Source organism: Rhinolophus ferrumequinum, chromosome 13 (genome assembly GCF_004115265.2).
Source record: "Rhinolophus ferrumequinum isolate MPI-CBG mRhiFer1 chromosome 13, mRhiFer1_v1.p, whole genome shotgun sequence".
In the NCBI taxonomy this organism is placed as follows: Eukaryota; Metazoa; Chordata; class Mammalia; order Chiroptera; family Rhinolophidae; genus Rhinolophus; species Rhinolophus ferrumequinum.
Genome location: NC_046296.1, coordinates 25385338 through 25410996, shown reverse-complemented (window position 1 = coordinate 25410996; position 25659 = coordinate 25385338). Strand labels below are relative to the sequence as shown.

General features: G+C 35.1%; 1 protein-coding gene across 2 annotated transcripts in view; it reads left to right on the top strand.

Annotated features, from left to right (window-relative positions):
- AFTPH (aftiphilin) overlaps positions 1–25659 on the top strand; it is a 63348-nt gene that overhangs the window by 13844 nt on the left and 23845 nt on the right. For both annotated transcript variants that reach the window (XM_033124632.1, XM_033124633.1), the window contains exons 2-3: positions 12389–14340; positions 25487–25638. In XM_033124632.1, the coding sequence (XP_032980523.1) occupies positions 12421–14340; positions 25487–25638 (2072 nt within the window). In that variant the 5' untranslated portion in view covers positions 12389–12420. The remainder of the gene's footprint in view (positions 1–12388; positions 14341–25486; positions 25639–25659) is intronic.

The following is a 25659-nucleotide window of genomic DNA, read 5'->3' as shown; positions in this document are numbered from 1 at the left end:
AAATTAGATGGACTGTCCAGATAGCATCATGCTCTGGTGACACCAGCTGACATGTCCACTTATGCTGAGAAACTGCCTCAAAGCAGATATTCATGTCAGCTGGTTTGTTAAAAATCCCTGAACAAATTTTTATCCTTTAGCTGTTTGTTTTTCGCCTAGCTTGCATGTGCGTACTACCCCTCTCAATATAGTCTTCCTTCAGACATATTGCAACAAAAAACGACTGGGTTTGTTTTCTTTCCCATGTGTCACATTTCAGGGCCAGCCTTTCTCAGATCATACTTACTCACCTAGATTGAACTTAGATATTTCCTAACTTATTTAGTGGAGCATTAGGAGACCAGAGATAGGGTTATAGAAATCTGGTAGGGGGGTGGAGGAGAAGTCAGTTCAAGAGTGGTGAGTGGAATGAATGCCCCAGCAAGAACCATAATACAGTAATGCATTCAGTTCCTCCTGTGAGCTAGGCCCTGAGGGTGTGTGATCAACAACAGAGGCCTGTGCCTGCACAACAGTTCCCAGTTTTTTGAGCTCAAGTAAAGTAACTCTTGCAAGAGCAGCTTCAGTGGAATGGTAGGATGGAAGCCAGATTGTGCTGTGTTGAAGAGTGAGTGGGTTAAGAAGTAGAGATAGTGAATAGACAAGGCCCTTTCAAGAAGCCTGATAGTGAGGAGGAGGACTGGAGCTAGAAGGCCTGGGAAGGGAGGGCCCTGTTTTGTTTTGCTCTGATTTGTTTGAAGATCGAAGAGTCTTGAACATTTACAGGCTAATGAAAAAGCATCAGTAGTAATGAGGAGAAATTCAGAGAGCCCCCCAGAGCAAGCAATTGAGAAAGAAAACAGAATGTCCAGGGGGTTATCTGTAGACAATATTGTATATGTAAGCAAGATTTTTAGTGAAGGGGTTTTATTGAAGGAGCATGAAATTGAAGTAATTCCTGCTTTTAGATTGTAAAGTTTCAGGAGTATTACCGTAGGGTGGAAAATTAGAGTGGGTAATTTATTCTGCAACAATATTATAAGAGCAGACAGTCCGAGGAAAAACCTGTTTTCCAAGGGCTAATGCTTCTATCCTTGCTGCTTCTGTTCTGTTGCCTTTGTTAGTAACAGTTATCCAATGTCATTTATTTGATTTCAATTAGAAGTGCCTTTTGGAAAAAATAGCTAGTAAACTCTCAAATATGCACACTTGACATGACAAGTTAAAGGTAAAATAATTTCTAATGTTATAATCTTGTTTAATTTTTACTGTGAAACTTCAAATAAAATGGCTTATCGATTTGCATAGAAAGATAAAATAATACAGCTCTTTCTCAGGAATTTTTGAAAATTACCTTCAGCCTCTGTTGAAGAAAACGATGTCTTACAGCTGTTTAGCAACATTCGTTGAAGAGTGAATGTGTGTTGCTGCTCATGTCATTTACATTATGTATATGGTATTTGTACTTTTATGAATCACCCTTATTGACATCAAACCAGGACGACAGACAATTTGGTTGTCACTCTTGGCAGTCTAGCCTTTTGAGGCTGCTCAGTGTAGGTGTGAAGATACTCTGCTTATTTTCATTGTTTACCACATTTTTACCACTATATACATTAATATTGAATGAAATAAGAGAATCACTTCTTGACGTTTTTGCTACTTATGTTTTCTTCATCTTAATTTGTAAGCATCTTTTTTTTTTAATCCTCCCAAATTTTTGTGGAAGTTTCAGAAATCTTTTTCTGAGCAGCTCAGAAACATTTTAGGGAGGACTCTTTAATTCTAAAATTTGCTGTCTATTATATTTGCGGTAAGACAGTTTTCAAAAATTTTATTAGCTTGTGACTGATTCACCACTTACTAGTTATACCACCATGAGCTTTTTCTTTAACCTCTTTAAGCTTTTATTTCTTCGTCTGTAAAATGATGATAATAATTCCTACCTCATAGCTAGTGTGAGGACTAAATGAGATAATTCGTGAATACCTTTTCACATACATAGTATGGACACATAGTAAGTGCTGAATAAAAATTTCTTATTGGTGTAAGCAGAGAATGAATGCAGGTGGAATATACTATTTCGTAACAAATGTGTTAAATAATACTGCATATTGCGCAGCTGAGGACATTGTGACATATTAATACAGTTGATATCTATGATGTCTTGGACTTTTGTTTTTAAATTGACAAATCAAAGGGCTTATAAGATCTCTTAAAAATATTTTTCAGCTTTGGGATTGTGGAAGTTTGATTAAGTAGCCTTAAAGTTTGCAGCCTCTGTTGAAGGGAAGGATGGTAGTCCTAAAACCAAACAACAATAAAATCTTTCTCAATTCTTTACTAAAAAGCATTTATTTTGTAGAGGCTTTCCCTGTTGTTTTGTACGCCATTGAGCTAATATGCTGAGACCAAAGCACTCAGAAAGAGAAAATAAAAGCTACCATTTTTGTAGATTTTAAATTTTAGAGACATGAAACTTTTTTCGACATCATGATTCAAGTCATCTCTAGAAGTATTGAAAACCAAGAAGTTAACTAAAATCTGAATCTTCATATGGCTCAGGAGAAGGGCTCTTCTGTTTCTTTATGACAAGATAATTCTTAAGCAAGGAATGTAGGCTGGGCAGATTCATTGGGAGTACATTTTGATAGTATCTTAAAACTCTCATGAGGATATTACAGTAAAGATTTGAATAAGTTGAACTACTGCTATAGCAGGCAATGTTTGTAAAGCAAATTGATGTTAATTTCTTACGTAACATTTTCATGCATTTTTCTGAAGAAAATACAGATATTTTTCTTTTTTAACGTGACTAATTATAAACCTCAAACATGCTGTGTTAAAAAGGTAGCAATTTCTTTTGTAAGCCATTAAATAAAACTAGCTTGTGTGATTTGTACCTTCTTTCCCCGAAAATAAGACCTAGCCGGACAATCAGCTTTAATGCATCTTTTGAAGCAAAAATTAATATAAGGCCCAGTATTATATTATATTATATTACATTATATTAATTTTGTTGTATTATATTACATTATAAAGACTCAGTGTTATGTTATGTTATACCCAGTCTTATATTACAGTAAAATAAGACCAGGTCTTATATTAATTTTTGCTCCAGAAGACACATTAGAGCTGATTGTCCAGCTGGGTCTTATTTTCAGGGAAACACGGTACTATTTCCATCAGTAGCATAACTTCAGATACAGTTGTTTTGTCTTTCTTTTCCCTTTTCTTACCACCATTCTTCCTGCTTGTGTTCTTAACCACACTCACATACCCTCCCAGTCCCCGCAGAAAGAGGTTTGGAGTGAAGGGTCGTCTGTAAAGCTGGATTGTGTAACCTAGGTGTGCTTATCTGGCCTTGGAAGTTGATGTACACCTTTGGTGCTGCTCGGTTGGTGCTCTGTGAAAAAGTAGGAGTTCCTCTGGTGAGTTTTTAGCTTGTCTGGAAGCAACTCTTCAATGTTTGATTTTGAGAGATTCCTAGAGGGCCTCTGTGTCTTAGAACAATATGTAGAATCCTTGCCATCCCAGCCAGGCGCCTTAGAAGCCTGTATTCTTAGGTCTTTCCTCTGTCTGGATAGGACCTACAGCCAGTTCACTGCAAGGTACTGGTGAGAACTTCTGGGTTGCAGTATCCAGTTCCACTTCAAAACGTCGGTCTTTTAACAGACGAGTCCCTTGAGTTGGTTCAGATGTTATGGTCTCAGTCCGTCAACCTTAGGCATTGTTTCCTAGTTTCTAGGGATTAGTTACAGAAATTAGCAATAAAGTCAACTTCATGTATCTTTAGTATGGTGAGTAATGTTTTTCTTAAATGACTTTTTCTTTTAGTGACCTTTTCAAGTATATGCAGAGTCATGTGAATGTTTGAACCAACTAAGCAAACAGTGGCTTAGATTTTGTTAAGGGTAGGTTATGATTTGAACTACAGACTTGGTGAAAGTTAAAATGTGATGGTAGTTGATAACTTGCTGAGTGCACAGAATGTGCCAGGTACTGAAAGTCTGTTTTCTGTAATTCTCACAACAGCATTTAACTGCTAGCTGCCCCTCCCCCGCTTTTTTTTTTTTTTTTTAAAGAAGGCACAGCTCAGAGTGGCCCATGCAGGAATCAAACTGGCCACCTTCACGTTAGTAGCAACGCACTCTAACCAACTGAGCTAACTGGCTGCCCCTGCTAGCCCCTTTTTATATGTAGGAAACTGAAGCTCAGAGAGGGCAGACTCACATAATTAGTAAATGGTGAAACTGGAATCTGAATTTAGGATCTGTCTGACTCCAAGTCCAAGATCTTTCCCCTATACCACACTGCCACTTCAGACATACATGTATTACCTTAAATCCCAGAATAAGGCAAAGTATAAATAAGCAAACCTTACGTAAGGGTATATACCATTCTACCTTCTGTAGAATGGTATATTTATAACCATGGCCATATATTCATTCACTTGTAATGTAATTGTTTTTAGTTTAAGTATGTTGATTTTCTGAGAAACATTTTTTTATTGATGTATAGCATATATACAGCAAAATGCACCAATCTTAAGTGTACAGCAGGATGAATTTTACAAATGTATGTACTCATGTAACTACTGCCCAGGTCAAGAGATAGTAACATTATTGGCATCCAGCAGGCTCTTCTTTGTTGCCTTCCTGTCAGAACTTGACCCCCTATAGGTAACCACTCTTCTGAATTACCACCATGTATTAGTTTTGCCTGTTTTGTACTTCATAGAAATGGAATCATACAGTATGTATGTGTGGTTTTATCTGGCTTTTTTCACACATTATGTCTGTGATAGTCATCATTGTTTCCTGTAGTAAGAATTCATTTCATTGCCATGTATCTCATTGTTTGTATATACCATGATTTATTTTAACCATTCTGTTGATGGACATTTGGGTAATTTTTAGTTCAGAATGAAGTTGTCATAAACAGTCATGTACATGTCTTTCAGTGCATGTATGTCCTCACTTTTGTGGGGTGGATGCCTGGTACAGTTCTGGTAGATACTGCCAAACGGTTCTCCAAATGTGTATACTTGTTCACACTCCCACCATTAAAGTGTGAGAATCGCAGTTGCTCCTCATCTTTGCCATCAGTGGCTATGGTTAAAATTGTTTTCTTTTCATTTTAGCCATTCTGGTGAGTGTGTAGGGGTGTCTTATTATGGTTTTAATGTGCATTTCCCTGATAACTGTTCATATGTCTGTTGGCCTTTGGATATCCTCTTTTGTGAAATTCCTGTTCAAATATTTTGTCCATTTTTTATTTGGTTGTCTTGTATTGATTTGTAGGAATTCTTTATATATTCCGTATATGAGTACTTTGACAGTTATATGTATTACAAATATCTTCTCCCAGGCGGTGCTTGCCTTTTGACTCACTTAATGTTGATCTTTTGATGAATACAAGTTTTTAATCTTAAGGAAGTCCAGTTTATCAGTATTTCTTTTATGATTAGTCCTTTCTGTTTCTTGGTTAAATTATCTTGCTTTCCCTAAGGTTATGAATATAACCTCTGAAATTATCTTCTAGAAGGTTGATTGTTTTACCTTTCACATTTAGGCCTACAATCTGCAAGTTATCTGGAGCTGATTTCTGTGTAATATGTTAGATAGAATCAAAGATTTATTTTCCCCCCTGTGTGAATATGCAGTTGATCCAGCACCATTTACTAAAGGCTATATTGTCCCCCAGTCTTTCTGTAAGGATGTGATTTCCCATGGACAAATCTCCAAAGTACAGGATGGCTACACAAATTCTCTTATCTCCGTGCTCTGACTACCTTTAATGTATTCTATTTACTACTCAGTCATGAGAGCCTCTTGTCTACTATTTGTGTATACTGTGGCTCGTTTCTTTTCTGGATAGCCCCATTATTTATGTACTCCCCTCACTAAGTCTTAGAATAAGCAGACATAAAAATAGCAGGTTGAACACATCCTCCCGCCCCCGGCACACACACATGTGCTTGATCAGGTTATAAAGAAGTTACAGGACTCATTGTGGCATGGACTAAGTAGCTCATTAAGAAGGGTAAAGAAACATTTATTGAGCTTGCTATGTGCCAGGCACAGTATTAAATTAACTCATCTAGCCCCTTTTCTTTTTCCTGTTAAGTAGGAATAGCTATTTAAAATCCACATTTTCTATGTGGAAAAAAAAGTAGATTTGTCTAAGTCAAACTTAATAGGTAAAGTCAGTATATATATATATAATACTTCAATTAACAAATTTTACTGAATTGGCCTGGACACCAAAGAATTTTCTAGAAAGTTTCAGGCCTCCTCCACACTGACTGTTTGGCATTCTTGGCTGAAACTTGGGAGTGGCAGTCTTAGGTTTCTGAAGGGTGAATTGGGCCAGTGCCAAGACCTACTGAAAGGGAATGTGAGCCCAAGATCTTCCCATCAGTAGGTGATACAGTTTTGAAAATGTTCATAGTCCTGTAGGCTAATAGAGCCTGTTACACCCAGAAGGAGAAAAAGAGAGGGTATCTTCTAAGGTGTGACAGGGAGAAACACTTCTCTCTGTGTCGTTGGTTAGGTCATAAAGTTCCTGATTCAGATCTTTGTATTTGCCATGACATCAGAGTTTGAAATAGGCCTAAAACCAATAAAATATTTTATTTTTCAAACAATGAAAAGTTTTAGAAAAAGCAATAGGTTAACCATGAACAGATTCTACTAAAAACAAACACCACAGATGGTTCTTCAAAAATACAGTGTTATGGGAATGCAAAGTGATCCAGCACTCTGGAAAATGGTTTGACAGTTTTTCACAAAACTTAACAGGCACCTACCATAGGACCCAGTAAACACATTTTCGGGCATTTAACCCAGAAAAACAAGAACTGTACATACAAAAACCTGTACATAAATGTTCTTAGCATCTTTATTATATATACTAGTTTAATATACTATTAGTATATATATTGTTAATGTACTATATACAGAGGGTGCCAAAAAAAATGTATACACATTTTAAGGAAGGGAAAAACTGTATTAAAATTGTAATAATATATACTAATAACAAAAGGTGAATACAAATCATGTGTATACATATTTTTGGCACTGTGGTATATACTATTCATAATACTAAAATACTGGAAACACCTGTATATCTTTTAATTGGTGAAAGGTCGAACAAACTGGTATATCTGTACAGTGGACTGCTACTCAACAATAAAAATAATTGACCTATTGATACATGCAACAATCAAATAGACCTTGAGGGCATTATACTAAATGAAGAAAATTAACCTCAAAATGTTACATACTGTATCATTCTATTTACATAACACTCTTAAAATGACAAAACTATGGAGATGGAGAACATATTAGGTTACCCAGGGACAGTGATGGGGCAGGGGAAAAGGGACACTTCTCAATCCTGATAGTGGTGGTAGTTACACAGATCTGTACATGAGATAAATTGAACAGAACTACACACAAACACAAATGAATACAAGTTGTTGTTGTTTTTTTAATGATGAAAACTGAATGTCTGTAGTCTAATAGTAATGTACCAGTAAGGTCAATTTACAGTTTTGCTACCGTGTTTCCCCAAAAATAAGACCTAGCTGGACAATCAGCTCTAATGCATCTTTTGGAGCAAAAATTAATACAAGACCTGGTATATTATATTATATTATATTATATTATATTATATTATATTATATTATACCTGTTTTTATTTTACTATAAGACCCGGTCTTGTAGTAAAATAAGACAGGGTCTTATATTAACCTTTGCTCCAAAAGACATATTAGAGCTGATTGTCCTGCTAGGTCTTATTTTCGGGGAAATACAGTATTGTACTAGAGCTATATAAGATGTCTTCATTAGGGGGAGCTTGGTGAAGGGTGCACAGATCTTTTTTGCAACTTTCTGTTGGTCTATTAGTATTTCAAAATTGAAAATTAAAAAAAAATAAGGTATGTTGTATACCCATGTTTACAGCAGCATTATTCACGATAGCCAAAAGGTAGAAGCAACCCAACTATCCATCAATAGATAATAGTTTGTATACATACGATGGAATAACATTCAACCTTAAAAAAGGGTGAAATTCTGACACATGCTACAACATTTATGAACCTTGAGGACATTATGCTAAGTGAAATAAGCCAGTCGTCAAAGGATAGACACTATATGATTCCACTTATATGAAGTACCTAGAATAGTCATATTCAGAGAAAAAGCAGAATGGTAGTTGCAGGAGCTGGTGGGGTTGGGGGCAGTTATTGGAAGATAAAAAAAAAAGTTCTAGAGATGGATGGTTATAATGATTGAACAACAGTGTGAATGTACATAACGCCACTGAACTGTACACTTAAAAATGGTTAAAATGTTAAACTTCATGTTACGTATATTTTGCCACAATTAAAAAAATAAGGTATTGTTATTGTGAAAGTAAAACATGTTTATTGTAAAACATGCATATTTAAATGCAAACATAAATTTCCTTGAATGTTTTTAATTTGTTTCATTTTGAAATAGTCACAAACATAAAAAGTTTCAAGTTCAATACAAACAAGTTTTTTTCTGGAACAATTTGAGATTGTTACCAACGCAATGCCCCATCTCTCCCAAAGATTTTAGTGTGTGTTTCCTACAACCAAGGACATTTCTCTTACATAACCATGATACTACCATCAAAATCAAGAAATTAGCGTCAGTACATTGCTGCTAGCTGATCCTTAGACTGTATTCATGTTTCATAATCGTCCCAATTAAGACCTTTATAGAGAAGGAAGGCAGTTGAGAATCAAGTGCTGCATTTACTTGCCATGTCTCTTTAGTCATTTTCATTCTGGAACAGTTCTTCAGCTTTTCCTTAACTTTAATGGCATTGATGCTTTTGAAGATTACAGGCCCATTTTTTTGTAGATTGTCTCAGTTTGAGTTGGTCTGAAGTTTCATCATGACTCAGTACACGTTATGTATTTTTGGCAGGAATAGTCCAGAAGTGATCCTGTGTTCTCATTGCACCTTTATCAGGTGATGCATGATTTCGATATTCCCATGCTAATGATGTTCACTTGATTAAGTGTCAGGCTTCACCCCTATAAAGTTACCCATTTTCCCGTTGTAATTAAGTATATTGTGGGGAGGTATGCAATATCCTGTTCCTCATCTAACTTTCAGCTTATTCACTTACATGTTTGTATCTGTGAGGACTGATAGTTTATTATTTTATTCAGCGGGTTATAATCAGTTATTATCTTTATTTTGATGCTCAAGGTGTGCATGGTTTAACCACTTGGAGCTGGCTTTTATGTCCTTTTGACGTGTTCTCCTTATTATGAATGCTTTTAATTTTTTAAAAAAACCATGATATTAATGGCTACATAGTATACTATTGCATTATAAGGATATAGCATAATTTGTTTCAGTAATCCCCTTGGAGCATTTTGTTTTACTTTTTTTTTTTTTTTTTAAAGTTTGTATAGACAGATTGCCTTCTGGAAGCTTTACAGCAATTTACACACTTACCAGCAGTATGTGTGTGCAAGTGTCCATTTCTCCACACTCATTAACAATCAGAATATTTTCTAAAAATAGGAACTTCATAATTACAGGGAAGTTGTTAGAGGTCAAATTACCTTGTACACTAAACTTTGCAAGGGGTTATCAGGACAAGGGAAGAAAATAGGGTTCATATGTATCTTTTACTGTTTTTTTCCTTTTCTCTTTAAATCGGCAGCAGAAAAGAAGGTATCTAAAAACTAAAGCAGTTATTTCCTTCTTTATGATGCTGATTTCATAAGAAAGACAATTTAATGTAGATATATTACAATGGGGTTTCTTACTTTTCTCCTGACTTGCTCATTTCTTTCAGGTAACTCAGCAACTGACCAGTCATTGACCTCAAAGATCCTTTTCAAAATTCTGAAGCCATTCTCTACTAACCAGCTATATAACCTTTGGCAAAGTTGATCACTAGTAGGCCCTATTTTCCTTATCTCTAAATTAATATGGTGTCTAAGGTACCTTCTCCCTAAAACTGGAAGATCTTATGAAGTTTTATTCTGAGAATTGGAAGAAAGGGATTTTTTTCTTTTTAATTTGCAAAACTGGTTGAATTTTGTAGTAAACAATTTCTTCATGTGTCTAATTTGGCAGTTATGACTTGCAGGAGATATCAATTCATTGTTTTGGGGCTGATTTTATTGTAGGACTTTGGTTGTTAATCCTCCTTTTGCTTTTAATGTTAGTCTATCTTTTGGCACTTTTGACTGTTTAGTACAGAGGAACAGAATAACCCAGACATAGATTCCATTTAAGAATTAAATGTATAAAAAAGAAGATATGATAAACTAATAGGTATGGGAAAGATTATTCTATAAATGAGATTATGATCCTTGCTTGGCTATTTAAGAAAAAAATTTTTACTTAGACCCTTGTTTTAGATCATACACTAAAGTAAGTTCTAGTATTAAAAATTAAATGTTAAAAAACCGCTCTAAAAAAAAAGAAACTGAATACTGTTCAATCTTAGTCTTATATAATAGCAAAATAATGAAGAAAATTACTGAAGAAAAGATCAGTTGATTTGACCTCTTAAAAATTAATTTGGGAAAACAGCTTGGCCATGTCTTATAGAGTTAAAGATACACTTACCATGTGACACAGCATTCCCACTCTGGGTATTTATGTAGAGAAATAAAAACTCATGTTCACATAAAACCTGTATGTACATAAATGTTCATAGCATTTATTAGTAATTGTAAAATACAGAAAACAACCCAAGTGTCCTACATGGAGTACATGGAGAAACAAACTGTGGTACATCTATACAATGGAACGCTGCTTAGCAGTAAAAAGCAATGAACTATTGATACACGCAGCAACATTCTAGGGTATGAAGCTGACTAAAAGGAACCAACTTCAAAGGTTTCATATTGTGTGATTCCATTTATAGAACACTCTTGAAGAAGCAAAATTACAATGATGGAGACTAGATCAGTAGTTGCCAAGAGTTAGGGTTTAGGGGAGGATGTGACTGTTAATATTAAGGAGTAACACAAGGGAGTTGCTTATTTTGATGAATATTATTGAACTGTTTTTGCGACAATTCTTACTCCAATTGTGATGATTATTCAAATCAAATCTACTTGTGATAAAAATTCATAGAACTACACCACACACACACACACACACACACACACACACACACACCCCAAACCTGGTGAAATTTAAACAAGGCCGGTAGCAGAGTTATTAGTGTTGTACTTACTGATGTCAGTTTCCTGGTTTGATCATGTGTTATTATTTACAATGTTATTATGTGGAATATACATGATAACTCTTTTTGCAACTTCTTGTGAATCCTAAATGATTTCAAAATTGAGTGTTATAAAAAAAAATTAAAGAAACAGTGGTACATTCAGACAGTGGAATATTGTTCCATGCTAAAAAGAAATGAGCTATCAATCCGTGAAAAGACATAGGGGAACCTTAGATGCATATTACTAAGTGAAAGAAGCCAACCCAAACAGTATGTACAGGCTACTTCCATACTGTAAGATTCCAATTATATGACCTTCTGGAAAAGGCAAAACTATAGACACAGTGAAAAGGTCAGTGGTTGCCAGGGACAGGCGAGAGGGAGGGATGAATCAGTGGAACATAGAGGATGTTTAGGGCAGTGAAATTCCTCTATGATACTGTAATGGTGGATACATGTCACTATACATTCGTCCAAGCCCATAGATTGTACAACACCAAGAGCGACCCTAATGTAAACTATGGACTTGGGGTAATAATGGTTCATGAATTGTAACCAATATACCACTTTGGTGGAAGGTGTTCATAGCAGTGGAATCTATGGCACGGGGTATATGGGAATTCTTTGTACCTTCTGCTATATTGCTGTGAACGTAAAACTGCTCTAAAAAATAAAGTCTATTAAAACAAAAACAAAATCAAGTTGGGTCAGAAATAAACATCGAAAAGCAAAGTGAGGAGAATATTTGTAGCAATTATTAGAAATGAAATTTTCATATCTTTTATTTGTAAAGAACTCATGCAAATCGGTAAGGCAAGCTGAGTCCCCAGTGAACTGGTAAAAGAGCTTAAGAGAACAAGCAAGTGCCCCAAGAGAGAGTTTTGTAAATGTACTTTTGTAAGTGTTTTTTGGAAATTTTCTGGAATCCCCAAATTTAGTAATGGACTACCCATGCCCTTGGAAACATACGAGTACACTAGAAGAGAGAATTTTTTTTTGGCATATATTATGATAGCTATGAAAAGTAATCTCACCTACGAGAAAAACAGTTCAAAAGATACAAAACAGAGGACTGTGAATTTGCATTGTTTTGAAGTAGCTTAGAGAATTTTGAAACATCTTGTTATATGTAATTTGTCTCATCCAAAAAAAATCTGTCCTTTTTCAGGTGTAAATTAATTATTTGAGAGCAACTGAAGAATGGAGCCAGACATCATTCGAATGTACTCTTCATCCCCACCACCTCTAGACAACGGAGCCGAGGATGAGGATGACGATGAATTTGGGGAATTTGGTGGGTTTTCAGAAGTTAGCCCATCTGGTGTAGGGTTTGTTGATTTTGATACACCAGATTATACTCGTCCCAAGGAAGAGTTTGTACCTTCAAACCATTTTATGCCAATTCATGATTTCTCGGAAAATGTAGATAGCCTTATAAGCTTTAAATCCATTAAAAATGGTAATGATAAGGATATCACTGCTGAACTTTCTTCTGTGAAAGGACAGTCTAATGTTTTACTCTCTACCACCAGCAAAGAAACCACTTCATCTAAAACTTTAGATACTTCCATTGACGGCGTAGAAAGTCCAGGAGACTTAAAGAAAGGAGTGGAGCAGAAGCAGAATGTTGGAACACCTGAAACTTTCTCGCCAGGAGATTTTAGAACTGATCTGAATGTTGTTCCTCAGAACAAGCAGTTAGAGAGCTGCAATGGTGAAAAGCCTCCTTGTCTGGAGATTCTAACGAATGGGTTTACAGTATTAGAAACTGTAAATCCTCAGGGAACAGATGATCCGGGCACTGTAGCCGATGCAAAGGGAAGAAAGCCTCTCAGCACTCATAGTACTGAGTATAATTTAGACTGTGCACATAGTCCTGCTGAGGAATTTGCAGATTTTGCCACATTTTCCAAAAAGGAAAGGATACAACTAGAAGAAATAGGATGTGCAGTGTTAGATGATAGAGAAGCACTAACCATTCAGGAAAATAATAAAATCAATAGAGTCAATGAACTGAATTCCGTAAAAGAATCTTTGGGTAGAAGCTTTGATGATAAAGGGATCACTGATGGAGAGGATCAGGTTTGCGTTTCAGCAACAAGCATGAAGGAGAGGAACAGAGGTTTCAGTACCAAAAAGCAAGGCCTTCCAACATTGCAACAGGATGAATTTTTAAATTCAGGTGTGCAGTCAACAGCTTGGAGTTTGGTAGACTCAGCTGATAATTCACAAGCCGATAGGAAAGAACAATGTAAAACCGAGGGAAAACTTGATTTATTTACAACTAAATGTGCTGACATATGTATGGATGCTACTAAAACTCTTGATGCTGATGATGAAATTAGTTCTTCCAAAGAAGAAAGAAAGTTTACTGATTCCCAAAGCCCCAGCGTTGATCCTACAGAAGAAAATGTTTTGGATGATTCTATAAGTATGAAAAATGCCGATAGTAGTAATGACTTTGTGACTTGCAACGATACCAATGAGGATGATTTTGGTGACTTTGGCACAGCCAGTGGCACAACTCCACCTTTTGTTACTGGTACTCAAGAATCAATGAGCGATGTCACTTTTGAAGAGTCCTCAGAGCACTTTCCACATTTTAGTGAACCAGGTGATGACTTTGGAGAATTTGGGGATACGAATGCTGTTTCTTGCCAAGAGGAGATTACATTTACCGAGTCAGACCAAAAACAGACTTCTGATAGTTTATCAGAGGAATGTAAGTTGGCTAGGAAGTCTACAGGCACTGAGCCTGTTTCAAAACTGACAACTGGGCAAGAAGGTGAGTTTGGAGATTTTGATTCTGTGCCAAATAGTCAAGATGACGGCAGTGCTTTTCAAGACTCTGATGATTTTGCAGACTTCAGTTCAGCTGGTCCCAGTCAAGTTGTAGATTGGAATGCTTTTGAGGATGGGCAGAAAGATAGTTGCTCTTGGGCTGCTTTTGGAGACCAGCAGGCTACTGAATCTCATCATCGAAAGGAAGCCTGGCAGTCACATAGGACAGATGAAAAGACTGATACTCCGGGAACCCCCAAAACGCACAGTGTTCCTTTAGCGACTTCCAAAGGAGCAGTTGCTGGTGGCCATTTACAGGAAACAGCCACTTCAGTTCAGGTATTTACTGATTTACTCCATTTTATATGATATAGCAATCGCTGTGGAGGCTTCTAATTTAGGTTTTCAAAAAATATTTTCAAATTGGGTACCTGTTAAAGGAGTCTCTTTATGAAACGTAATGCTTACCTGATTTGCAGATTTGTTACATTTTTCACAACCCTTTGGTAAACCTTAAATAGACAATCCTATAGTAATGCTTGGTAAGATTTTTCCTTATCTCATTGAGCTTTTTAATGTTTACAGAAATTCATCTACTTAGTTTTTTAATAAGTATCGCTTATGTAAAAACTCATTAATTAGCTAATTAAGTATTCCAGTGATTCCTTCAGTTTTTACCTTTACAGTGATTTTAAAAGGTTAAACTGAGATTTAGAAAACTTCTTTTTAAGCTTCAGAAAATAATGTCTCTTAATTCTGTCTTCAAAGACCTAAGAAATTGAAGTACAGTTTTGATTGCAGGAGAGAGCAAGCAGAATTTGAAACCTCAGCCTGTGCTGAAGGCTATAGGGAATTAAAGGATAGAAAAGAATTTGAAAAAAACAGATTTGGACCTCATAACTTAACAGCTTCTAAAAGACCTGTGATGAGGGCGTGAGATGGATGAAGGTTTAGACTTAGAACAAGAAACAGCCATGGGTTGACTTACTGTGGTTGTATTTATTGGCTTATAATGTCTTGCAAGTGCACATTTGTGGTTACTCTTCTTAGGGGTAGGTATGTCAAGGAGAATATTTTTAAACCTCCCATGCCCTGTTCTGTATCCTTTTCTGGTCCAAACTCCTTCAGAGAAGATTTATTTTGACCTAAAATAAAATAGCCCCTACAAGTGATACCCAGGTTGTTCCCCAAGCCGGCGTTGTACCCTGTGCTAAGTTTTACCTTTCCTCAACCCAGGGTGTGGAAGAGAAACACTTGGAAATAACTGCTTTATACTGACAATTGATATGTGTAACACTTGGTCCACAGGCTTATTTTAAAGATACTGAGAGTAAAATCAGAATCTGCAAACTCTGCTTCTCTAGTTAGTAATCTCTTGCTAAGCAAATCATTTTTAATTGGAAATATTTCCAAAGTCTGAATGTAAATTGGAATGGTTATACATCATTGCTTAGATACCTTTGATACATTAAGATACTGTCGAAATTATGGTATTATCAGTTGATGTGCATAGCTAATAACTTTTCATTTGACTTTGAGTGTCTGAATACCTTAATTTGTTAATTCAGTTATTACATGGTTTGGTTAATGTGTATTATATCTGATGAGGAATTTATTATTGAGGCAGAGCTTGCAATTTTAAACAAGGGGTGAATTAATTATAAAACACAAAGAAAGACTTGGTTTTGACCTACTCCTTTCCCTATTTAGTTTCATCTTACTAGAGTATAATGTGATACTGGTAGTAGATCTTTGATATATAGCCTTAGAATTTTTAACATCAGATAGTGAATTTTTAAAAATATGACCACTTAAAAAAGGAATTTTTTGCATTATACAAGATGATTGAAGTTATTTATGTATAGTTCGATAACTGAGCATCGGAAGTAATAAAGTGTATAGGCCTTACGGAATCTTACAGATTTGAGTTTGAATCTTGACTCAGCCACTTACAAGCTTTATGATTTTGGACAAGTTACTTCTGAGCTCATTTGTCTGTAAAAAGGACGTAATATCTACTTCAAATAAATAAAATAAAATGACAGATTTTAAAATGAATGGGGAAAAGCTGAAAAATAAGAATTTTGTATTATGATTCCATTAAGAATAAAACAAAATCTGTATAGATATGACAAGATGCATTAATAAGATTTGCTGAGGTTTGTTTGGCTCAGTCCTTAGGCTTTTATTTTTGCTGAATGGGTTATGTAAAATGAGCAGAACTTGGAGGTGGATATTGGAAAGGAGAAGCTGCTGGAAGGGCTGGAAAAGAAGTTTGGAAGAAAGTTGAGTTAGGGAAATGGGTAAGCCTGCTGAGTAACGGAGTAGTTGAAAGTGACTTTCATTCTTATCCAGCTATTGTGAAAGAGGCTTGTGGCCTGCAGTTTCTTCCTTTTCTGGAAGAGTACATTAATCTTCCATTTTCTGGAAAAGTACATTAATCTAATCCTATAGATTAGATTTATTAATTAAAAAAATGTTTCTACTAGTTGCTACGAAGTTGGGGACAGCACAGAAATCCTCACATAATTAATGACAGTAAATTTTAGGTTTTTTAATGGTAAAATTTTAAATGATTTATTCCTGTTCAGTCTTACCTGGATGCAACAACTCTGTCCTGAACAGAGCGCTTGCTATCAAGTGGTTTTGTGCAAATTCTGCTTTAACAGAATGTTGTGAGAGGCTGAGAATTGGGAACTGTTAATTCAGTTAAACAAACATGGGGAATGAGTGTTTGTTTTTTTGAAGTCAGACAATTGGTGTAAGTCATTTGCAATTTCTTTGACTTTTTGGTATGTGACATTGCCTAGGTCCCTATTTTTTAGTGCTAGTCTTTTTTCAGCCTACCAAAAGGATATCTTAACATTTTAATAAAATATATCTTCCTTGGGTCAAGAGACAATCAGTTATTGCTGCATTATTGTAATAATTTGTTACTTAAATAGGGAAAAATCAACCAAGAAGAAGAAATCTTTCAAACTAATAAAATGTTCTTAGTCAAACTGATTCTCAGATGTGGGTCCAGCAAGCCTCATTGCATTCAAGCCTTGATGTAAGAGGCACACATGACCGTTTATTTAGAAATATTCTTCCTCTACAGTGAATATTTTTTTCTGAGAACCCAGAGTTCAGTATATTTCATTGTCTTGTTAACATTCTTATAAATTGTAAGAGAAAAGTATTGGTATCCCTGTTGTGTACAAATTGGAAAGAGGTCCAAACTGGGCTTCACTTTTGGGGCTAAGATTTAAAACAAACAAAAAAAAAATGACAACAAAAAACGAAATCCTCCTTACTTTCAAAGCAGTCCTTTTCCCCAAAAGACCATTATGTATATTGTTTTAACAGTTTTCTGCCTTTTTTTTTCTTAACCTGTTAATGTTCCAGAAAGAAACCTTGATTGAAACAGCCAAGATGCCTTTTTCTTAGATGTATAGTAAAGGAGATAATGTCATAAGCACTGCATTTAACTTGGAGCTTTTGTAAAATTTGAAAAATACTGCTCTGGATATTATTTGAGAATTTAGGTAATTAGTGAGTAATCTTTTTTATATTAATTGGCTGTAGAAGAGGAAGCTGTGAATCATTGTTTCTTATTAGCCATCTAATTGATAATGCTACTGGGAAAATGTTTTAAATGAAGATTTGTTTTGAGAGCTTTAAAAATTCAGAGTATCACAAAAAAGAGAATCACTAATACTTTGGGTTATGTTATTTTGAGATTAAGCTATTATTTTGTTCACCAGAAAACCAGCACCCTCCAATTGAGTGTAACTTATCCTGTATTTTCACCTTTGTTTAGTTAACCATCTGCCGAAGGTTTATGCAAGTTTTCCTTTCTTTGGGTGAACACTTAAACTTATGACAAGCAGAAGTAAGCAACAAAATAAAGAAATTAAGTGGTCAAAAGATACAAATTTTCAAATGATAAAACAAATGAGTCCCGGGGATGTTATGTACAGCATGGTGACTCTAGTTAATAACCCAGTTTTATATACTTGAAAGTTGCTAGGAAAGTAGATCTTAAAAATTCTCATCACAAGACAAATTTGTAACTATGTGGTGATGGATGTTAACTAGATTTATTGTGGTGATCATTTTGCGATATATACATATATTGAATCATTGTTGTATACCTGAAACTAATATAATGTTACCTGAAACTAATATAATGTTATCTGTCAATCATGTCTCAATTTTTTTATAAAAGAAAGAAATTAAGATTTTGGCCTTATACCTCTTTGCCTACTTGAAGTATTTCAATAGCAATTCCTTTTGTTACTTTTCCCTCAGAAAACTTGAAATTCTGGGCTTTCATTCCAAAATAGATAGAAATACTTTATTAGATTTATCCAGAAATTGTGCAGAAGGGCCAAAGCATCTTTTTAGAGCATGGTGAATATTATAGTTGGTTACTGTTATATAGCTTGAAATTGAGGATTGATAAGTGTACAATTGTAGTTTGTACTTGATATCTTACTTAATATTTAATGGTGGTGAGGCATAAGGTATCCACTTAAATGGAAGAATAAATTACCCAGTGGATTTTATGTTTCTTTTAAACTTCCACTTAGAGCAAGACCTAATGCTATCAATATTAAAGCTATTGACAATAATCAACTTCTGTTCCTAAGGAAGAAAGGAAAACTAACTAGAAATATGTTGAAGAAATTATAGGAATTACCTTAAATACAAGATATTTTAAAGAAGATATGCATTTGAGTGGCATATGAACCAGAGTCTAAGACCCTAAGTGCTGGTCATACACACCCCTTTGGAAAACTGAATGAGACTCCAGAGAAACAGAACCAGGAGGATGACGGATGGATGGAATGGGGGTGAGGGAAGACTATAAGGAATTGGCGTACCTGAGGCTGAGAAGCCCCAAGATCTGCACTCGCCAAGCTGTCTTCAGTGATTGGGTGAGGCCCACTCATATTAAGACAATCTGCTTATTCGGTCTACCAATTCCAATGTTAATCTCATCAGGGACTCCTTCACAGTCATACCCAGAATAACGTTTAACCGATTGTCTGGGCATCTTATGGCCCAGTCAAGTGACACCTAAAATTAACCATCACAAGAGGCAATAACACTATATGTCTATATATAGCTTTCAAGATTTTTGGAAAACTTGTAACCTATTTGTGACTGAGACATACTAATTGGGAAGCTCTGCATTAGATAACATGATTTATTTGCACAAGTGGATAAAATGAAAATGGCTGTTTTTATACCCTAGGGCTTTCTTCCTTCGACCTCAGGTAGAGTTATGACAGGCAGCGATATGACACAACTGGGAATGAGTATAAATGAATTCATGATGCTTTGTGTCCCCATGGATGAATTAAACCATTGAGTAGTTAATCATTTTTGCTTTCCCAGAAATCCTATCTGGTTTGAAAAATATATATATATATAAAGACATTCAAGGTAGTAAGGACTCTGATAGGAAAACAAATGTTTTACATGAGAAATGCTATAAAAGCCAGTGTACTTTTAGGGAGTAGTATAGCCAAGGTCACATAGGACTTTTGTGAGCCACTTCCCCATAAAAGATATTTAAAACTTTATTTTACAAATTGGTATAAAGATGAGTATGTTAATATTAGATATTAAAACATTTTCATGAACCCCTAAAATTATTGTAGGCCCTACGCCCTGTGCCTACTGGGTAAGTTGGTCCTGGGTATAATGTAGGGCTTAAAAGCAAAGCTCTGGAGTACCACTGGTAGGTTCCAGTTCGTATTTTAGCACTAACTTGCAGTAGTCACTTCTCTGAACCTCAGATTTAAAGAATAATAAAAGTACTTACTTCGGAACTTATTATGAAGATAAAATTGTGCACGTGAAGGTGCTTAGCACAATGTCTTTCTTGCACATAATACATGCTCAATAAATGTTAACTGTTACTAAATAATCTCAGAAATGAGATTGGAAAATGGTCTGCAGAAGTACAAGAAATAGTGTTGCCAATTGAATTTTTTGGTGAATAGTGGAAAGTAATAGAGAGGTAATGAGAATTTGTGTGGGAGTACTCCTACTTCTGGCTGTGATACTCACCCATCGTACTATTTTAAGACCAAAGCTACTGCTTTGGACTATTTTCCATTCTCAGAATAATTTTGACAGGTAGGAACTCTTCTGAGCATAAGTGCTATTCTGTACAAGTAGCAAACCTCCTTTGGTTTCCTAGCACAGGACACAAATAGAGAAAATCAAAAGGGAGTCGGGCACCTGCCTTGAAGAATATTTGACTTCCAACCCTACATTTATCAGAACCTCCAGTTCTTAAAATGTTTAATAGCTAAATGTGCTGCTGTTTGCCAGGCTTAGAATTTGAGATATGTACGAATTGAAGGATATGACTGAATTACAGAAACTGGTATTCAGCTATTCAGTCACTAGTTTTCCTAATTCTAAGTTCAAGGGAGAACTGCTGACTATTTTTCCTCTTTGACTTTGGAATCAAAGGCATTTAAAATTCAAGTAATTGGCGTGAATATTATTTTATTTAGTTACTCTTGTAACTTGAGTTAAATATTTACTGTGCTAAGTGTATATGCACTTATTTGTTACCCTCATGTTAATTTAGAATACAGCACTGGCTTTTTAGTAAAAATTTACCCATTTGCTTGGTTGAAACTATGAATTGTAGTATCAAATGAAATAATTTTCTTTTTTAAAGTATGGTCATTACCTCAGCAATTAACAGTTCAATCCCTTATCTAATGGCTAGAAATGTTTGAAAGACCACTTTTTGGTTTGGTGAAAAGAAAGTAGGCTTTGGAGTTGGGCTTTGGATCAAATCCTTGCTGTGCACCATACCACTATCAGACTGGTTAGTTACCTTTACCTCCTTGAGCCTTAGTTTCATTATCTGTAACATGGAAACAAAAATACTTAATCTTTCTGGGATTTTTTAAAGAGGATTTATCAAGTAATATATGTAGAGCGTCAAACATAGTACCTAGTACATAAAGGCATTCAGCTATTACTATTTACACATGTTATAATTACACAAATATATCCAACCTGTGTACAAAAATGATGTAGATGGCTTACAATAAGATTTGCTTTTGTAAATAGAACAGATATGCCCCCTGCAGTCTTAAATAAAATTGAAGTGCTTTAAAAAAAAAGTCTATTGCACATTGATACAGTTAATATTCCTGTACCAACTATGTGTTGGAACCTCAGTACTGGAGATTCAAGGTAAGGCATATAGACCCTGTCCTCAAAGCTCCTGTGATTTTTATAAATTGAATTTAGAACTGCTCTGATGACAACATAATGTAGAGATTAAGAGCACAGACTCTGAAGCTGTGTACTTCCTAGGTGAGGATTCAGCCTCAGGTAGTGTTTGTGGGACCATGGGCAAGTTATCTTAACCGCTTAGTGCTCCCTTCTTCTCATCTAGAAAATGGGGATAATATTGTTATTAATACTTCCCTCAGATGGTTCTTATGATGCTTAAATGAACTAATATCTATAAAGCATCCTGGCATGTAGTAAGCACTATGTGTTGAATAAAAACCACAGTGCACCATAACAGACTTTTGCAGTTTTTAGCTGTGTTTCAGAGAAAATCTTTTGATCTTTTCCTGAAGTTAGGCCCTCACTTTCCTGGACTCGGTTATACTGATATTGTCTACTTTATATAAGCTGCCTTACCTGCTTAGAGAAACAGAGCTCAGCCAGTCTGACTTTACCACTAATCCCAAACAACAAACGTAATCTTTTGGAATTTTACATCTAATGTAAGTCCACATGTACTGTGACATGTTAATAAGCATTACTGTTCAATGCACATCTTCTTTTTCTGAGTTAATCAGCCATAAGGAGTTAAAAAAATTAGGTAGTACCGTCACTTAATCAAATCCAGGAGATTTCCTATTCTGGCTGTATATACTCTATATAGAAACAAGAGTTCATATAATCAGAGTAATATAAATAAGGTTCATTTTTACTCATGCACACAGAATGAATCCAAGTTTAAATAATATTTCACATTGTTGACTCTGATTTTGATGCGATATTAATTATATTACTGATCTGGTTTAAGGTTGCGCGTATTAAACTGTCCTTTGCTCATAGTGTTGAGAAAAATTGTATATATTTTAAAGTTAAAATTATTTAATAATTTTTTGAAGCAAACTCAAAACTTTTACCAGTATCACAGTTTTCAATTTCTTTTATCATTCTCAAATTTTATGCTTGAAATAACAATGATTTTTTAAAATAATTTAATGTCTGATTATAATCTGTTTTGGAAAAATCTGTTTTCTTGAAAGAAACCTGTCTGCTTGGGCACCAGAAAAAATGTTCTTGTGGTAGGTTGTTTAATTTCTGTTCTGAGCATTATGTTATATTCTTGTACCTGTTCTGTTTACCAAGCTACTTGGACTATATTCCATCACATTTTTTAACTTTTAACTTTATTGTGCATCTTGGGAAGTAAAGCACTCTTAAACACACCTAATGTGTGGTTTGCACACGTTGTGTTTCATAATATGATCAAGATTTAAGTCATAAATGCCAGTAGGTCAACCAAAAGGTTCACCAATTTCCAAAGTTTAAAATCCACAAGTAGTAGCAGTAACTGGTTTTATTTATATAAGCAGCTCTTAAAGATATTTTATAATTAGGTGCTTTTTTTCCAACTTAAGAGGGTTTTGGAGACGATTTGGATTATTTAATTTCCTATTATACTATGGTAGAAATTGATAAATTGAGACAGGTTTTTTTCATAATGATTTAGAATGCTAAATAGTGATAGAGAAACATCCTTAGAGAGATTTGAACCTAGTTTGACATTTTTATTCCCTAACAGGCCACTGTGTCTGTATGTATCACCTATATGATAATATAGCAGTGATAAAAGCAACCACATCTCAAGCACACATTAGGTGCCGAGCATTTAATCCTCTCAATTCATCGTCCACTCTGTGAGATAGGTCCTGATAATTTCTGGTTTATAAATCCAGAAACTGAGTCTCAGCCCCTTTAGTTCACAGTCCTCTATTGTTCAAGTGTTATAATTATATCAGCCATTTACTTACTGGAATTAACTACTAGTAAATGAAATTTAATATTATTTATTACCATGAACAAGATAGTATGGTAGTAAGAAACTCCTTTTAGTGGATGCCTTTTTACCATCAAACTGGTCTTGTGGATGGTTGGCAATCGATATACTTTTAAAAGTAATATGTCAGAGGAAATTTAATTTCAATCAAAATCTTTGTTAGTTCTGTTAGATGCTTTCTTGTCGAGGAGTTCCTCCTTGTGGTGGGAGGTACTGTTCGGTTAGTGGACTCTGGTTATTTGAATCTTTATTTGTTATTTATTAGGTTGGTGCAAAAGTGATTGTGGTTTAAAAGGTTAAAAAAAAAATTGCAAAAACCGCAATTACTTTTGCACCAACCTAATATTTATTGTTCTGCCTCAGGTTGGCAAACTATGGCTTGCGAGACAAATCTGTCCTGCTGCCTGTCTCAGTGAATGAAATTTCATTGGAACACACCCACACTTACTTGTTTACAAATGGCCTGCAAAGCCGAAAATATGTACTGTTTAATCCTATGTAGAAACAATTGTCTACTTCATTCAACAAAAGATTTGAAGCCGTTGAATGTAATACCTAATTCTAAAGACATATGGAACTTTCTTTTTAAATTTCTGTGTCATTTATATTCTTTGAGAAAAGGATGGGGAAGAAGTAAAAACTTGAGGTGATTAGGTTAATACAATGTTCTGTTTCCACTAATTGAAGCATTTGCTCACTGGTGTGCCCTAAGACCTGGTAGTTATGTGTAATATTGCCCGTGTGATTGAATGTGTTTTAGGGTCATTTCTTTCTTCCTTTCATAAATACTTTTTCTATCCCATTAAAAGGATAACAAAGAGGATGCCAGATTCTGTTTTAACTTACAGAGAAATAAAATTTGGTCATATGTGAGTTTTTGTTTACCTTCCCTGCCCAGGAGATGCCACCGCTCCTCAGGTTTCCAATTAGATGGTTATCTGATCCCTTTAAAAGTAATGTCTGCCCATTCCCTGTTGAAGTGCGTAAGCGTAGGTCCCCTTGACACACTCAGGTTTCACAAGCCTTGGGATCTTGAGTCTACTCTTTAGGTTTCATAATTGATACTGAGAACTTTTCTCATATCTATATGACTATAATGAAGGTGGTAGAGTAACTTGTAGAGGTAGCAGAAGAGCACCCTGAGACTAATTATGCAGTGTTAAGTTTTTTGCTCTCATACTACTTTCAAAAGAGAGATTTTAGTTTGGAAAATATTATATGTTTGTAAAAATTTTCCTTTTGGTTTTCATTTTCCTATTTCCTGACTATACTGAATAACAGAAATCAAGTGTTAACTTGTTTGTGTTACTTGGCGAGAAGTACCGCCGTGGTGTGACGTTTTCTTATCCACTGGGTGTCATTTTAGAAGTACACTTATTCTTCAGACAAGCTTTCACTTAAAACAATTTGTATAACAATTTGGTGTTTAAGTAGTAAATTGAGCTACTACTCAATTTTACATGTATCTGAAATACAGTTAGGAAAGGGGAAATAAATGTCATTTTCGGTTGCATATGTAGAATAAACCTAGTAGTATCTCCCCAAAAAGTAAATTAATCTAACAGGTTTTAATTAGTGAAAATATTCCAAAATGCCAGTGTTCTTGGTGAAAATACTCGGGAATATGCAGGCTTTGCTTGGAGGAAAGGCAGTGTTCTCGTAAAAAAAAAAATATATATATATATATATATATATAGATATAGATATATATCTATATCTATATATAGATATAGATATAGATATATATGCCATAGAAGAGTAAAGAAATGGAATTTCTAAGTAAAAATTGAGACGTTCTTTTCTACTTTGGTTTGTTCTGTTAGCAGCAGAGATATTTCTGAAAGGCTTTCAAAATTCAAATGTTTATACCCAGGAAAAAGGTTTGTTCAACCATAATAGCATAATACTTTTACAATCTTATTGTTCCTAAATCTAGAGTATGTGAATGGTAGTAAGAAGCATCCCAGTGTGGTGGAAAGAATATGAATGCTGTCTGGTTTTGTTTTTGCTTTTGCTTTGGACAAATTATTCAAACTTGGAGATTGCTTTCTCACTTTACAGTTGGGTAATAATTTCTTCTTTATAGAATTTTCTAATGAATTAAGTAAGATTTACAAAGTACCAGGTATGGTGCTTGGCTTGTAACTACGTTTGTCACTACTCTATCACCATGATTATTTAATCATTTAAAACAGCTGTTCTATGAGTAGTTATGCTTCTTCACTTAGTGTTTCCTGTACCTGACTGGCAGTTTCCGTCTCTCATAGTAATGGACAGGGTGTGTGTGTGTGTGTGTGTGTGAGAGAGAGAGAGAGAGAGAGAGAGAGAGAGATAAAATTATGACATTGTTAAAATTAGAGAAATGAAAATAAACTTTTGGGGGGTGTTTTGATACAGACAGCTTTACTAAACCGCCTGGAGCGAATTTTCGAAGCATGTTTTCCTTCCGTATTTGTTCCTGATACTGAAGAGGAAGTTACTTCCCTGAAGCACTTGCTGGATACAAGCACCTTGCCAATAAAAACAAGAGAGGCCTTAGCTGAAAGTGGGTAAGTAGTAGACAGTTGTCA